Source organism: Haliaeetus albicilla, chromosome 8, assembly GCF_947461875.1.
Source record: "Haliaeetus albicilla chromosome 8, bHalAlb1.1, whole genome shotgun sequence".
In the NCBI taxonomy this organism is placed as follows: Eukaryota; Metazoa; Chordata; class Aves; order Accipitriformes; family Accipitridae; genus Haliaeetus; species Haliaeetus albicilla.
Window position 1 is genome coordinate 4,559,131 of NC_091490.1, and position 17,236 is coordinate 4,576,366.

Below are 17,236 nucleotides of genomic sequence, written 5' to 3' on the forward strand. Positions count from 1 at the left end.
CTGGCAGCCAGGCCAGATAAATCTTACTAGTGTCAACATAAGTACATAAGACGCTCAGTCTCTCTTGCTCACTCTTTCTAAGGCAAAACATGGGAAAAGGAGTGAGGAACAGGAGAGGAGCCCTATTAGCAGTCAGACCTGGAAGAAGCCCAACATAAGCCTTTATATCCATTGTGCTTACACCAAACAGAAGAGAAAATCCAAGGAAGGAAGAAAACAGATCTCTGGTTTACACATCTTTTATCATATAGTGCAATATACTACTGCCTGTAGCGTGTAAATGCTATCATTTGAGAACACGGCAGAACTTTGCATCATACAAGGCAGAATTTCCAACTCAGATGTCACACACTCCCAAAGCACTGGATAGGTGGAGTCTGTGAAAGTAAAGACATAACAATTAAAAACCTACTAAACTATGAAGTGCCTCAGTCTCCCACCTAATAAAACTGGAATAACAGTTCCTACTCTCCTACCCCATTCATTCACTGTTTAAAAGAACCCCAAGACCACCAAAGAAAAGACACTGCAGAAAGGCTTAGTATTATAAATCCAACACCCTAATACATGGCTCTGTGTCACACAGGGTAGTTTGCAGTTAACTGCAGTATGGAAACCACCGCATGTGGGAATTTTCTAAGCAAGTGTTTTCACTGATGTCAGTGAGACATCACTAGAATATCAGCCTATAGTCTCCAAGTAGAATATTTTTCAAAGCATTCACTCTGTCCACATCTATTCTTTGAGTCTTTGAACTCAAATGATCTGTCCACAAAAGGGAAGGAGAGTTGACTGCACTGTTTTCTGGACACGTTACTAAGCATTATCTAGTTTATGTGCAATAGAGATTGTATTGCTTTCAGCTACATTACCCTGAACAGGTTGATTACCAGCAAAGCGATGGTGTGCGAAACTTGGATGTCTCTGACAGGCATACACTAAACAGGAACGTCCTATTCTCCCAGTCACCAAGGCATACCTTGAGCTTTGAATTATGTCAGGCCAGGAACAAAGGAATCTTGCTCATAACAGAAACTTCTAATAACTCATTTACCAAGAAAGCCTCCCTTTCATCTCTGCCAAGCTTTAGGAAAGGCTGGGAGGCAAGCAGAAATAAACATTATACAGACTCACCACTGCTGGCTCTAAAGTAAACTCTCCAACTTCCTATTTACATTTCAAGATCTTAAGCTTTGTGGTTTACTAGTTCTGCAAGTAAGTGCTTTGGCTTTTGGAGGCTGCCTGCACATGATCTCCCACCACTACTGAAGTCTTCCTAGCTTTTATTAATATAATAAGGAGGTCAGAAAAGCAACAATCTTTTATATACCCTGCTAGCAGAAATATTTTACTTCTCGCCTTTTAAAAACAAAACAAAGCAAGCAAAGCGTACAATGTCAAATTAATGCCAGCAAAGGGGATATTACAGTTTCGTTTGTTTCTTTTTCAAACCAAGGATGCTAGAACATAGAATGAGACAGTCTCATTAAAGAAGGGCGTGGAGGATTTCTTTGAGGGACAAGTAGAAGGCGGTGGCAATTTTATGGCTATATAACCCTTCCAAGGCCATAGGCTGAAAAGGCACCTAAATAGGCTCTGTGACCTTTTCCTCGGAAGGCTAAATCCGTATACACTAAGGACGGGCAACCTGTAACAACAGTCGTGAAGTGAATGTGGTTTTCATTTCATGCAGCCCTCCCCGAATGTAAAACATCTTCATTAGCTGGGAAGTCAGCACTGTGACTGCTGCCAAATTCAATATATAAGCCGGCAGAACTGAGCTGAATGAGGACAGAGCAAGGGAGAGGTTCCTGCAATAGTAATTTATTTCTCCCATTTGAAAGACACTACCTCTGTGACTCATGTGCAGAACAGGCCTTACAGAAGAGCAGAATATTAAAAAACCAAGAGGGCAGGCGCTTATCAATTTCATAAAGCTCTCACAGAACATTTCAAAAACGTGTCCAGGCTGCCCTAGCTTCAGTAGTTTTGCCTTTATTTTTCTTCCTATTGCATTCCTCCCCCTTCTCCCCACTCGCCTGACCCTCCGAAACCCAGCCCCTTTCCCCTGGTCAGGAGAAGGACAAATTGCTGCCTTTGCTAAACCCTGGGTCACAGCCAGTTGGCACTCGGACACGTTGCCCTGGGCTTCTGGCCCTGTCCCCTCGGAGACTGCACGTTTCACGTCAGGGCTGCATGTGCAGCAGTGACTGAAGAGCGCGAGGCTGAAGTGCTGCACGCAGTCCTCCGACTCGCTCTCCAGAAACACACTGCTTAGTGCCATCCCACTAGATTAAATATAGCTGGCAAAGCAAGTACCAGCCTATTTAGTCCCTGCAAGTTTTCCCCTGATCACAGATGATTTCAAGCAGCTGAGGAGTCCCTGTGTGGTAATTACTCAGAACTCTGCTGCTTTAACAACGTGGCATGTTCTGAAGAGGAGACTCTCGTATCAGAGCCAAAATATACTGAATCCACTTGCTGGTCTGGCTCCCACTGAGATTACAGAGATCAGGCTATGAGAACACTTTGAGCCAGCATGTCTCTGCAGTCTCCACTCCAGGATGTACTGCAAAGGACACGTACTGTGCATGCTTTGGGGGTGGAAACGTGCTTTACACTCTATTTGTGTGAACAAAGCTGGCAGCTTGGGCGGATATTGTAGAGCAAAGAAGCTCTATTGTGTTTGCCAGTCATCACGAGAATCAAATGAACAAATTTAGAATAATCAAATTGGGCTGAAGTTCCTTTAGCAGAAAACAGGCAAAGACTAGTCAGGCTTGGTAAAAGAGAGTATGGGATATTCTTCCTGAAATAATCCATAGTAAACACTGGGAGAGCAAAATGATCTGCCCATTTTGCTGTTCGTGTCATTGCTCAAGCTCTGTCTTTTAGATCATGTAGTAAATCTGAAAAGATAGAAGATATAAATTACTTGTGCCTCTCCAATTTAAGAAATGACTAAATTATAAGCTTCAAACCACATACACATTATCAGCCAGGGAAAAAAGAATTGCGCACCAAGCCAGGTGAGTCAGTTCCCAATGACAAGTGTCAGAGTAGTAACAAAAACAGATGCAAAGGAAGAGACTCCATCTAAACCTGAAAAGATTCCCTGATAATCCCCCAAAAGAAGTTCAGAGCACAGAGAGCTGATAAAGAAGAAAGAATGGCTGAGGAAGCACACAGACCACATCACCAAAAGAAGACAGAAAAATCTATCTGAGACTCTGGATAGGAAGGAACACAAACCTTGTATATTTGGGACTCAAAATGCCAGCAAATTCACACCCCTCCTGCCTTGGTAGGCTGAAATCAAGCCAGACAATGTTCCCATTAGAAGCTGCCCTGGCTACTTCCTTCAGCTGTGAATCCAAAAAGGTGTTGGAGGAAGAATGACAAATATTTTCATAATGGAACAACTGTTCTGGGACAAGTGCAAAGCAGAACGCTGATCTCTAAGTGCGCCTAACTCACCACAAAACAGGCAGAAATAAAGAGTTTATACACATTTTATTAACAGGGCTATTTTATTCAATACGCATAAATAGCACATATCCTGTATGCATACAACATTAGCAAGGACCCCATACTGCAGACAACAAAAGAGAAGATGGGGCGTTGCAAAAGAAGATCCCTGCTCTCTCTCACAATGGACTTCAGTATTTCTGAAACTTGCAGTTCTGCATTCACATCATCCTTGTCCTCCATAAAAATCCCAGTCTGGGGGAAGAGGCACTATGCCCTAGTGACTCTGTAACCCTCAGCACTCTCAATTTTCCCCACTCCAGAACTACCATTTATTTCTGCTTACCATTTTAAATTACTTCAAATTCCTTTCACAACCTCTGGTTACCAAAACCCAGTCCCAGTCTGTTAGGTGTCACGTAAGTTTACTCAAACCTGTAGTCTCTTTGACAAAAACCTCCCAGTCTAATGAAACATTTTACTTTGAGGAAAAAAAGAAGTTTTATTATGTGAATTTAGTGCCCACAAGAAGAGTGATATGCTGATACCAGGTATGGGAAACTGCAAGATTTATCTACCAGAAAGAAGGAGTAGTACTGCTAGATCACTTGCTCCAAGGAATACTAGGAAATTTCTGTGTACAAGTACCCTGTCACACTGGTTGTTCATATTACTGTTTTGCTGTTTGCTATCTGGCACCTGTGAGTTAACTCAATTCGTGGTGGTTTTACACACCTACAAAATGGCAAGCATGCTTGTGTTCAGGACTGGGACAAGATAATACAGATATCTGTACCTGAAATCCCTCTGATCACATAAAACAAAGGATTTTTGAAAACTTTAAAATATCCCATAAAACCCGTAAGACACTGGCAGGAAGACAAGCTTTTAGGGAAACCAATTACCTTATTCCCAGAAGTTAGGGCATGTCTGTTAGACCCTTGCAAACTACTAGTCAGGAATAACATGCAAGCTCCTATTTCAATGCCTCAAACCTGCTGCTATTTTACTGTGCAAAACTACTCACACATTTTGTGTAGTCGCCATGGCTACACAAGGAAAGTCTCCTAAGAGTTCCAAAACTAAATGTGGGTGCTGGAGCTTAGAGACCCTGTCTGCAAAGCACGATGACATGCAGCAGCCCACTCAGAAAAGTCAGCCACTGAGGATCCATCCATCACTTGAAAGGAATACCTACGATGCACAGCCGGATCAAAGCTACAGCAAATGAATCCCAGCCCTAAACTAAGAGACAACCCTTCACAAATAAAAGGACAGCTTATTTGCCATTACAAATGCAAATTCTGCCGATGACTTTTGCTAGGGCAAAGGAGGCAGCAGAGAATCATGTAAAATGAATAACTGTCCAAAAATATTCAGAAAACCATCTTTTCTTTTCTTTTTCCTCATGGATAATGGATGAGCCCTGAGGTGGCAGTGACTTTCAGCAACTACCAACTCAGACCTGGACTTGGATCAGTAACCTAATTACAACATGCTTTTCGCTTCTTTCATGAGCTATTCAAGTATCTCAACAGAAACACAAAATGCTTTGTGTGTGTCTGATTACCCCAAACTGTCAGTGGTTAATTCCAAAAGTGTATCCTCACTTAAAAATGGTAGTTCTACCACAAATTAAACTATTATAGCCATGAGTAAAATTAGGTTCCACATTTGTACTTTCTAAAATATCAAAGGCATGATTAGCAAAGTCTTTTGTTCAAGATCTCTAGAGTCCTTGAGGTAATGAAAACTGGGTCATGGAGTAGTTTCTCTTAAAGTAAATGCTGTGTTCAAGCAATACCTGCTTCTGTGACTCATGGAGTATTTGGTCTAGAGAATGGAAATACTGTACCGACACACATACACCAATAGTACCCCTGCCCTCACCAAAAAAGGAGGAAGGGAGGGGGGAAGAAAGGCACAGCAGATGATCCGAACAGTTTCCTGTTACGATCCCTTGAAAGAAATCCAACCATACTTTCACCCTGCTTTCTGTTTTCTGAATTTCTCCTGACAGTTGGCTCTTTCGTTTGCCAGAACCACAACAAAGGACGGCCTTGAGTTTCCACACAGGCCATTTTCTCCCTCTCTCGTCTCTGATCATCTCACAAAGGTATTATTGTTGCTGGCTCACTGGGGCTCAGTGCACCTGAGGCAGATCAAAGGCACTTTTTAATGCCCGCCTGACCACACAGGTCTCTCTCCCACTGCATTAAATTAAACTCGATGATTAATCTCTGTAGCCCTGAGGGTCCCTTGGTGCACACGGAGAGAGAAAATATATATTTCTATCAAAACACAAGTATAATATACTTTCATTTTATAGCCCTAATTAAAAAAAGGAACAGCTAATTTCAGCCAAATGCAGCTGCATATAGGTCTCATTAAAACACAAATACAACTGCTCTGTGTGCTCTGCATTCACTTCATACAGTCTATGCAGGTAATAGATAAAAGAACAGTAAACCAAAGTCCTTTCACAGATTAAATCCAGAGAAGTTTAGAATTTGCTTATTGTCTGCTGGCTAGAGATTGTTATACCTCTGAGCAGATGAGTGAAGGAAGCAGTTAAGGAAATGATTATAAAATGCTGAGTAGTTACATTTAAATAAAAATCTAGCCAAAAACTACGCAAGTATCTATTCCTGAGTTTGCACTCAAGTGATTAAAAGAGCCTTAAAAGGTTCTACCTTATCTATGGTGTACAGTCTCTGTATGACCTTGGGGTTGCTTTAATGACAGAACACAGCATTGATTAACATCAGCATGGACTTTATCATGTCACTTTTGTTACATTTGCATATTTAATGGAGCCATATCTCTCACGGTTGTGAAGTATGCACACAAAAAGTGCCGTGAAAGTGTATACTGATATGCCATGCTCTAGTTTGGGAAGCAAAACAAACTATAGCTGTGAATTGGGTCTATGTTATAACTTACCAATATACATATATTAAAAATTAATAAATAACCACACACATGTCCTTCTCCAGGGCTAGTTATATTAAAGGAATAAGTTAGAGCCAGCTGGCACATTTCCAGCTGCTCAACATTGCCCTTAGACCTTCTGGGGAAACTGTCTGCGAGCTCCTCAGCTCATTTCAGTCCAGTATTATGTCTCTATTAACCCAACTCATTTTAACAATTTCAACTAACTCAGCTAAATGAAATGGGTTAGGAAGAGTTCACACAAACAGCTGCTTCTGAAAGGGCAGAAACCTCCATCAAAAACCTGGAAATAATAAAAGTAGTGGCAAGCTCGAAAGGTGACTTCTTCCCCTGGAGCTGGTATTTGCAGGATGCCCTACCTGCCCTGTCACAGAAAAAGAGATGCCAATGTAATTTTTCAGAAACAGAGTAAGCTAAGAGTGGTGGAGTTGGAGGTTTGAAACTCTTGTGTAGGGAGGAATTCAAATATATTCCACTTGGTCTACAGGATTTAAGCTTTCGTTAAATGCCGTGCTTCACAATACTAGGATTATTCACATCTTTAAATTCAATTATGTGCTAAAATGCTTTGCTGAACTACAATCCATGTTACAAGATCACCATTTATTCATGCTCAAGATCACCATGTATTCATGCTGTTACTACAAAGACAACTTAACTTACTGTTAAGCCTGACATTTTATTATCAGCTTCCTTTCTTTTCCTCTACTGGAGATCACTCTCCATGAAGCATGTCAGTCCTTTCTAAAAACCTCTAGCAATCCCATTGCCATTTGCTCATTTTGGAAAAATCCAAGTTATAATCAGTCTAAATTTAAGACTGAAATGAGTTTTAAATAAAAAATGTGGCAGAAAAGGGTACTTATCTAAATGGAATGCTTTCAGACTCATACATTTTAAAAAGGTATAAATTTCAAAAGCAGACACTAAATTTTAATTGCAATCTCAGAAAAAGCTTTTGTATTAATTCACTGAGAAAAATTAGCAAAGTGAAAATTGCTTATTGGGGGGGTTCTTTCTTTTTAGTCATGATATGTATCATAATTCTATACAACATGGCAACTTTCAGAGGTAGAAGGATTTATATTGATTAAGTGAAGAGGTGGGGGAGAAGGGCTGTGACTGAAGACATGCACTTCTCCAAAGACACTATTCTGTAACACATTAGTGACAAGCTTGTCACGGATAACTCAAGCTCAGAGTCTTTGGCTCAGATTTCAGGCTGCTCTTTAAGCCACTCTAGCATCGTGGTTTTTACTTACCATGTCATTTTTCAGTATTGATTTCTACTACTGTTAAAGTTCTTGCTTGATAGCAAATGCATGGTAATATATAATTAATATCCAAAGGTAAAGATAAGAGTTACCAGAAAAAATTCAAGGAAAAAGAAAAGGGTGAGAAGGACAAAGGTCATTTTTTCCCTTCAAAAACATTAGTTAGTATATTCTGTACAAATTAGGACTATGCATACAACCTACCCCCATGTGGCATGAAGATGTTCCACAGATCATCGCAACTCGGGCTGTAATTGGCTGGTTCTCACATGGCAGGTTATGTCCTTTCACATCTGCTCCAATTACTCCTATTAAAATAAAATTAAAATTCTATTTTAAAGAAGAGCAAGCCAACCCTCACAAAACACAGCTTTTCTGCACACAAATAATTGCCGAGTATCTCACACCACTGTCACAAAAAAAAAGTCAACTTAGTCAATAAGCAAAGTTATTTTATCAGATCTAATTAAAATGTATTTTTATTCCTGATACGTGAGGACACAAGATGATTTCTTCTATGTTCATGTTTATCATCATAATTTTTAAATGTTATTTTGACTATAACCTGACTTTTATTCTCTTAGGTAGTACGCTAACATGCAGACTAAAAGACTGCCCTGTTGTGAAAGGCAGTACAGTAGACTGCAGATATGTTTATTTGTTCACAGTTTATCATGCATATACCGTATGATGTGTTCTGTCAGGGGATGAGTTGGAGAAAGGGGTAACTTGGCAGGAGACTGGAAGGCTGCCAGTTTTGTTGTCTTGACTGCTGCTGCTCTTCTGTCCATGTCAGACAGAACCATCTAAAGGAAGAGAGATTACTGCTTCCCTTAGAGGAACTATGCTTGGCTCTTAGGAGCTTCTGCGTGCAGGACAGGACAGGACGGAGGACAAACTCAGCAAGCACTCAGCCTGCAGCAGAAACATATACCCAGGAGATGCCAGAGAGGAGCCAGGAGCTTGCTTACAGAATGGGGCAGACCTACAGCCAAGCTTCAGCATGCATTATGTCCTGCTTAATTCACTTAAGGGGAGGCTGAAGTGGAAATCCTGCCCTCTCCTCCTCCTCTCCTAGGCTGCATTCTTGCACCACATTGTGCTGCACCCAGCAAAATGCAGCAGCCCAACAAGTAATATTCTTTTGTTTGTCTTTTTTTTTCTTGAGCATTACCTTTCAACTGGCAAACTGGTCACTAGACTGTGCATCTGCATCTGCAATGCGCAGTCTGGTGACCAGTTTGCCAATCCTGCTAAAAAAAAATAAAGCTTTCTCCTCGCTGTAGAAGGAATATGAAAGCATTTGCTGGACACTGTGAAAGATGCCAAGTGTAACTGGCTGGTTAGTATGCGACATTTCATTAACACCTTCTTGTTTAGGTCACCACTGCAAGATTCTGTTATTAAATCGGTCTGTTGAGGTTTGTCTTATCGTGGTTGCCATGGTTATCATGGTATTATCATTGTTGGAAGTTACCTAAATAATCAGAAAATTAAGGTCTAAAACTGTACAGTCTTTAAAAATCTACCCTTACATCCCTTTACCCTAGCTGGCTTGTAACTATGTATAGCATAGCTGTCACACACAGAGTTTATTTGTAAGGAACAAAAGAAAGCTGCAAGTATGGCTCTACCTCTTATGCTTTATTTTTCACTGCTCAAACACAGACATGCATGATTTCATATTAAGAATTTTGGATAGGGTTCTCTAAAAGGCAATTTCCTGTACTAGGCAACACTATTAGAATTTCTTAAAGGAGCTAAAAATATTGTTCACACTTCAGAGGGAAATCTATTAAACTGAATTGTCAGCGTATGTCACAAATGTATTTTCATAAATACAAAATTGAAGAGCCTCATGTTTAGATTTTTTTAAATCACCAAGAAAACATGCTTTCTGCAAAATACACATTCTGGGCCTTTGAAATCAGTGGGATTTTGTCAGTGGCTTTACTAGTGTTTAGAGTTGCTAGAGTCTTCCTATTTGTGATTAATTGAAGTCAGACAGCAAATAAGCGTGGAACATTCTCATAATAATGAAAGCTTAGATATGTTATATGCTAAAAATAATTTAATTGCTGTTATAAGTCACTTTCACCTTTATCTGAGTTGGAATTTTTCATACTCTGAGGCAGACTCAAAATCTTTTGAAGATTTTCAAGACAGACTGAGAACAAGGAGTCTGTACACCACACAAACTGCAGGCGAGATTTTAGAAAAGCAGGCAATCCTTAGTGTGCGTACTTTTGGATCTCTTCAACAGTGACACAGTATTTTAGATACTGTACAATAAATTATCTACTTTTGCTGAAACAATGCCAATATCTTTTTAAAAGGTGCAATGTAAACATTCTTTTTATGAGGCCAGTCCCAAAAGACTGGCCGCCCATACTCACATTTTTATCTGTAGGTTCTTTTAAATTGGTACAGTAGGTCCAAATGTAAGACATAACAACTTGGCTTTTAGATTTTTACTTTTCCATAATAGGTATCAGATGGACTGATTCAGGAATCATAGAAGGCCTCCACAGACATACGTATTACACAATTCTTTATCTTTACCTTATCTTACTCAAAACTTTGAAGCGTTCATAAACTTCAGGAAGCTGTCCAGCAAAAACACACTTTATATCCAGCCAAAAGCAGATCTGAACAGTGCATCAAATTTTATTAACACTGAAAACAAGATGTCCATCATGTCATATTGGTTTAGCCTGCAGGATACGAAAGAGCCCTTTTTGTTACTCTGCTGTGACAGAGTATTTTTAAAAAAACCAGCAGAATGCGTTCAAGAATAAGAATAATGACACCCACTGGATGTTGCTGTCCCACAAACTAATCTAATGCTTACTAATACACAAGTCATACCCTTCAAACAAATTGTAAACCTCAGTATTTCAATACAGATCACAGCAGAGTAAGCACTAAAACACACATCAGTACCTTTTCAAAACAAAAGTTTTACACCAAGTACAAGAGTTACTTATTTCCAGTACTTTCAAATATCTCTTCTCTATTTTCTTTCCTTCTGTGCCCCTTTTATCATTATTAAAAGATTAATATGCTTTAGTGCATTGCCATCCTTAATATCTTTTAATCGGAACACAGTTTCACTTCTATTATCTAGTTCTATTATCTGTGTTCTCCTTTTGCTTTTCTGTTTTTCCTTCAGGATTTTGAGCTCTGTATTTTACACACTGTAGGTTAAACTAGACTTGAAAAAGGTTAAGGTTCTTGTTATTAACAGCTATGGATGAAGGAGAGCTATTTGGTATTTGAGATGTAGCCACACTATTCATTCTCTTTACATACATTTGCACTCTCCAGTTCTCCTTTTGCTCCTGCTGTCCCTTTTGCTATCCAAATCTTTTCCTTCTTATTGTCTTTTCTACCAGTTTCCCCACCTATTTATTACCCTTCCCACATTCAAGAAGGATGAGTTCCATCTTAAATCTTCCTTTTTTCCCAGACTCTACTCAGTTATGGTGTGATTAGCATGCAGGTTCTCCCACTGCATTACTGACTTTTCCCTCTGTGATGTGTCTCTCCCTCTCTGACAACAACCTCTACATTTTTTTTCTCCTGGCAATGATTTCAGTAGTCTGCTAGTGTTGCCATCTGAGAAAACATATTCTGATAAACAGGACTAGAATAAGCAGGCTATCTCTATCCACCGAAGTCTTACTGTGATGGATGCCAGTAGCTATATATTTCTAATGTTAAGAGTTTCTTTACAGAAGTCTGTAACAAATGAACAGACAGTTGCTCTCTATTCTTCTTTAAATTCAATTCACTGATTTCAGCACACAAAATTTACTGGGCAAACTTTTTGTGCTCTGAATCCAGTACTCACATAATCATGCCAGTTAAATGAGGACCCTCCACTGTCATTTTCACGTGCTCTGTGACAATCCAGTTTTTCAGCAAGTTCATTATTTCGTGTCAGCTTATTATCACATCCTTTTCAAGAAAACAAAACTGCCAGGGCACATAGTTTTAAGCACATTTTTATGCAATTAGGATACTAATTGACACAAACAGATTTTTAAGTAAGTCACAATAGTAGGGACACAACACATCTACAACTATGACACTAAAACTCAGTCTTCCTTTTTGCAGCTGGATCTGTATCTAATCCTTCTGAGGTAATAAGAAAAGCAATCTACATGATTACTTAACCTCATGAGAAACAGTTATCAGAAGCAAAATAAATGGATTTAAACATTTTAAAAGTTCCAGGCCACAACTCCTAGAAGAACAAATGAGATTTAAAACACCACAAAATATTTGAAAAAAACCTAGTACTTTAGCAGCTAGTATTTTATTTAGATGTAGAGAAAAATACTTTGATGAGCAATAGATTTCCATTGAACAGTACTGTTTCAGTAACACTGAAACTTTCTGAGGTGAAACTTTTTTTCTAAACTATCAAACTAAAAAAACCTCAATTTCCTGCTGAATAAGTTACACTGAATCACTTTGTTATTGACTGTATTTAGATAAGGCCAAACAGCATAGTAAGAAAATGAAGCCGTTGAGCCTCACCAAATACATTTCAACACAGCTGAAACTGGGCACATGAGAATATTGCACCGTAAAAGAAAAAAATCTAAGCATCAGGCCTCTGACTCTAGTTATGGATAAAAAGTTCAAAGTCACAGAAGGGGAATGCTGTGCAATGGCCAGTTCTCCCTCTGCTCTTGTTTGCTAGTTTAGATACACAGTATTTACACGTTCTGAGCCCCTAGACCAAAAGCAGCATTTTTGGTATATATCCCACATTGTGTCTAGCATAAACGTATGTGAAAAAGCCTCCACTGCATTATTTAAACAAAGCATGAATCGCTTCTAATACTAAGAAGGAAGACTATGAACAAGCCTCAGACATGGGACTTCTCCCTTAGAATGTTATTTTTTTATTTTTCTTGCCTATCCCCAAAGTTTTGAGCAGGAGAAGATGCAAACTCTCAGCATGCTGGCATGCCAACACAATGGTGTCTCAGTTCAGGAATTCAAAGTGGAACTAGCAGAAGTTAACAAACAATTTGGAAATCCAGCTGGAAAGAAATAAACAGTGATAGCCCCTTTCTATAAACAGATACCCAATATTAGCAGTTACTCTGAGGGTTTTTTATTTTAGTTAGGCTATTTCATAAGAATAGCATCAGAGCAAATTGCTGGATACAAAACAGGCTGTAAGAAAAGTGCCTTTCTAAAATTAATTCAATACATTCCTGTCTCCAAGAATAGTAAATATATGACTGAGTACCTAGTCCTCCAGCATGTGCATCAATGAGAGATGCTGCTACTGCAATCCCTTCAGGGAGACCGAGATCTTTTGCAGCTTCTGGCGTTAGACCTTTTCCAACAGACTCTCCAGGAGACAAGACGTGGTTTCCTGGGCAGACACAAGAAAAACCAAACACCTGTCAATTTACTAAACAGAAAAACAAATCTGTATGTTATTATAAAAACTCCCTTCCTCTCCCTCAAGTTAGTGTGGTATATATAAAAGAAAAAAGTGCATCAAAGAACTCTGATTAAGAAGCATCTTACATTATCTGCCTGTATATTAAATACAACCATGCTACATCAGGCTGCCCCATAGCAATTTAAAAGTTCAAAAGTATTCAATGTCCTATCTAGCCACAGAGAAAGATTTCACCACAAGCAATTAAATTCTGCTTGGAATCTTTCCAAGAGATATGAAATACTTATGCAGAAGTCCCAAGTTCTTGTGGTAGTTACTGACTGGGCTGCCCGCAGCCATTCTCTGTGCACGTGAACGAGATTCAGCTCAGCCCATGCTCACAACTACAAACTGCACCTGTAGCACAAGGCAGGGGCCAATTTTTTTTTCATTTCCATCTCTTTCCACCAGTTTCTACTACGAATAAGTTAGCTATAGTAACACAAACGCCAAAAAAGAAACTGGCTTAAGCAGCAAATTCTTCCTATTGCAGCCGTATTTCCTCACAGACTTAAATAATCCCTTTTTGAGCCTTCCTTGGCCTTATGAAGTATGAAGAACATTATGGTCACCCTGAACACAAGCAATACAACCCTTCCCTCTCAGTCCTGTCACCAGGGAGCCTGGTGGCAGGTCCCATCTGTATTTGTCTCCACTACCACAGTGCACATTAAGTTTTGTCCTGCGAAAAGAGATTGTTTCAATAATTAAATCATGGCGATAGAGATTGCTCAGAGCTTAGAACAAACCTAGGGTCGTTAAACTTTCAGAATTTAAGGACACCCACTCTGACAGCCTCCCCTCTGGCTGCTGAGTATAACCACAGCCGAAGCAATGGGACTGACAGCTCCTGGAACTGCACACACTTCCCTATTTATCTAAAGATTTGGTGGGTGAGAGGCAGTGAAAGGCACAGTGGGAGCTCCCATATACCTCCCTGCCAATACCATGGCTTTTAGTACATATCTGTAGCGTTTACTAAATTCAACAAACCTTCTGGGCAGAGTTGACAAAACTCCTTTTTAAAATAAAACAAGCCTATTTTCAAAGTCAATTCTATCAAGAACGTTACATCTAAAGCACATTCTGAGTGTAGAAAGGAAGTAAAACATCCTCCACAATAGAGATTAATTAAGAGGAAGAGCATATCATAAAATATCAGGAATACATTAATGCCCATGAGCATAATCTTCTAGAAATAGAGTTATACTACCTTACTGTCAGATGAAAAGAAGGTTGTGATATTAAATTCATGGGTGGAAAATGGGTCTTCAATTTTACATATGACTTAGATCTTTGTCTTTGCTGTAAATGATGTTGGTTCTTCACATTAAGGAAGGTGCCCACTTCCTGACGGATGCAGTGCATGGAGCACTTTGTCATTAGACAGCACACGCAACTTCTCGGTGTTCGTTTCTCCAAGAGCTTCTATTCTATTGACAGCCACACCGCCACCTCTGAAATGCTAGGCTGAATCTCATACTGGAAATTTAAAACAAGTATGTACAGCCAAAATTTCTGCACCTGACTTTGGGTTTATATGCAAATATTGGGGGAAGTAACCAAACCTCACCATTTAGCTCATACAACAGAAGGAAATGACGATATTAAACTATCTCCTCACGGGAAAAAGATGTATATATTATATTAATTCTTAGTGTAGAGTCAAAACATTGTGCTAGCTTTTTTCAAGAGGTGTATCTTTTGCATTTTTTTCCCCAATAAATTGGAGAGCATCATGTTTCTCTTTAAGAGAACTTTTGTATTACCTTTCTGGTTTTTTTAAGACATTGGAGAATACTAGTAAAACAAAGTTGTCTGCTTCTCCTGACATTCAAAGACCCTGCAGATGGAAGGAAGTTCAAAAGAGTTCATGCAACTAGACCCACATCGTCTTCTTCAGAATCAGTTGCCTGACAAATATCTTGTATATACAGCATGAGATTAAATTAATCTGAAATAAAACCTCTTCCCAGGCACTCAGTTCCACGGTTGGCTTGTTTATATCAGTCATACCGGTCAAACATTTTAGTGTGTAATTATTATGTGGTTAAACTCCATTTTACAGATCAGGGCTACTATTAGTCAAAATCTTTTCCTACCAGCTTCTCAATTACTCTATTTCTAGTTAATGAGCACTAAGGGAGCAATTTCAGAGATAAAGATAATTCTATCTTCTACAGCAGCAGTAGAAAATGACCCTATAGATCCTTTGGTACTAGTCATATATTGGAACAACCAGCAGCATAGGTATCCCCCATGGGCATAAAGCGTGTGAGAATGTACAGGGATGGGCTTCTTGTGATTGAAAGATGCAGCGTAATAATCTTGTATTTAAAAAAAAAAAATCATTCACAGTAGACTATGCCCTGTCTGTCTTAGGAGTCAAAGTAAACCTGAACAATTATTCCTTGACTGAAAGCACCTCCTGATAACCTGGGAAGCGACAGGAGTCAGAAGTCACCCACGACAGGGACTGCGAAGGGGAGTCTCCTAGGTCACCCAACAGTCAGGGAGAGCAGAAAAGAGGTGTCAGCAAGCGAGTGCAGCAAGGAGAGGATACTGACTCTGCCCCTCTACTTCATCCTCCCAGCTTTAGAAACCAATGAAAGCTCTGCTGCACCCATACAGTACATTCATAAAGAGCTTTGTAAAAGGGAAGAAGCAGGCTCTGCATGGGCACTCTTTCTGTCATCGTGGAAGTTACCTCCCCACCCACACAAGTGTAAGTAGGTGTGGAATGGGCAGAGTCTTGACTGAAGCACATGGATAGAGACCTGGAAAGGGAATTATAATTCTCATGGTTTACTCTTCACTGAAAAACAAGAAAACTCAGCTAAGCATCAGTATGCTTAGAATCTGCAGGTATAAAGCTATTAAATGACAAAATAGAAAACATGAAAAGCAACCAAAGAGGAGCCACAATTAAAAAGTAAAGCATTTGAAACAGATCGTACTCCAGTACTAGACTGGGAGAGAGCGAACAGATTCTTACTTGAGCAAAACACAGAGGCTTTAGAAGTCAAGGGACAGCTACTATAAAAATAAAGGTATTCTACAGCTACACACCAGCATTTCAACGGCAGGTGCTGCCACCCTTAAATCCTACCTGTCAGGGGAAAGAAGCTGTCAGAGAGGGAAGAAGGGAAATGAGAGCTGCCTGCATACAGAGGCGGGCAGTGAGAGTATTACAGAAGGCTGCATAAAAGAGGCAGTGAAAGGACCGAGTCTTCTCAAGGCTCCTGCCAAAGTAAATGTATCGAGTCTTTTGTTTACAGTAGTCTCCTGTGCAAGTCATTTACCTTTGCTATAATGACTTCCAAAATTAGACCTAACCAAACAAACCCATAATGGCTGAAGCTGGAGAACTTTCTGTTTCACATTCATACAGCTGTTTCACTCATGCAATGCCTTAATCCACAACCTTTTCATTTCGTACGAGACAGACTATTTCTAGCTATTTTTTCCCCTATAAAGCAGCAAGTTTACAAAAGGAAAAAGCTGTCTGAATCTCTTCCTCCTCTTTTATCCTTCTTCGAAGACTAATGTTAGAGTTTGCTATGATCAGGTTTTGTTTAAAGAATTTATGCGGTACCAACGACCCTCTACCTTTTTCGGCGGTTACCACAGCAACCAGCTATTTACCAGACGCAACACACAAGGCAGACAATACATCTTCAGTCAACTTTAGTAATCAAAATTCACTGTACTGGCTTACTAATATTTAACAGAACTAGGTACTTTAGGACTTAAAAACAACAAAAGCAGAGCGCAGCAGGGGGCCCAGCTGACTCAACTATGATACACTCACTGAGAACAGCTTTTCATCTATCATGCAGAACGTGGCTGCGTTTCATATGCACTTATATTTAGCTGTGTAAGTGCATAAAAATACAAAAGGAAGAAAATCAAAAGGAGATGTCCCTTTTCTTCACTAACTTGACACAAGCAAACTTGAACTTGGATATATCGATCCCTTGCTGAAATCCCAGCAACCTCAGAAAGAAACCCAACCAAAGGGTACAACCGGTCTCCATTTTATAGCCTCTGCCAAACTGGGCAATATAAATGC

The 17,236-nt window shown here is 39.6% G+C and overlaps 1 protein-coding gene across 19 annotated transcripts in view; it reads right to left on the reverse strand.

Moving 5' to 3' along the window:
• Nucleotides 1–17,236, reverse strand: part of FGGY (FGGY carbohydrate kinase domain containing) — a 326,148-nt gene that overhangs the window by 62,139 nt on the left and 246,773 nt on the right. For all 19 annotated transcript variants that reach the window (XR_011325680.1, XR_011325679.1, XM_069788599.1 and 16 more), the window contains 2 exons: nt 12,964–13,092; nt 7,899–8,002 (listed from right to left, as the gene is read on the reverse strand). Coding sequence is in view for 17 of the 19 variants with exons in the window: in XM_069788599.1 (XP_069644700.1) it covers nt 7,899–8,002; nt 12,964–13,092 (233 nt within the window). In the remaining 2 variants the exon portion in view is untranslated. The remainder of the gene's footprint in view (nt 1–7,898; nt 8,003–12,963; nt 13,093–17,236) is intronic.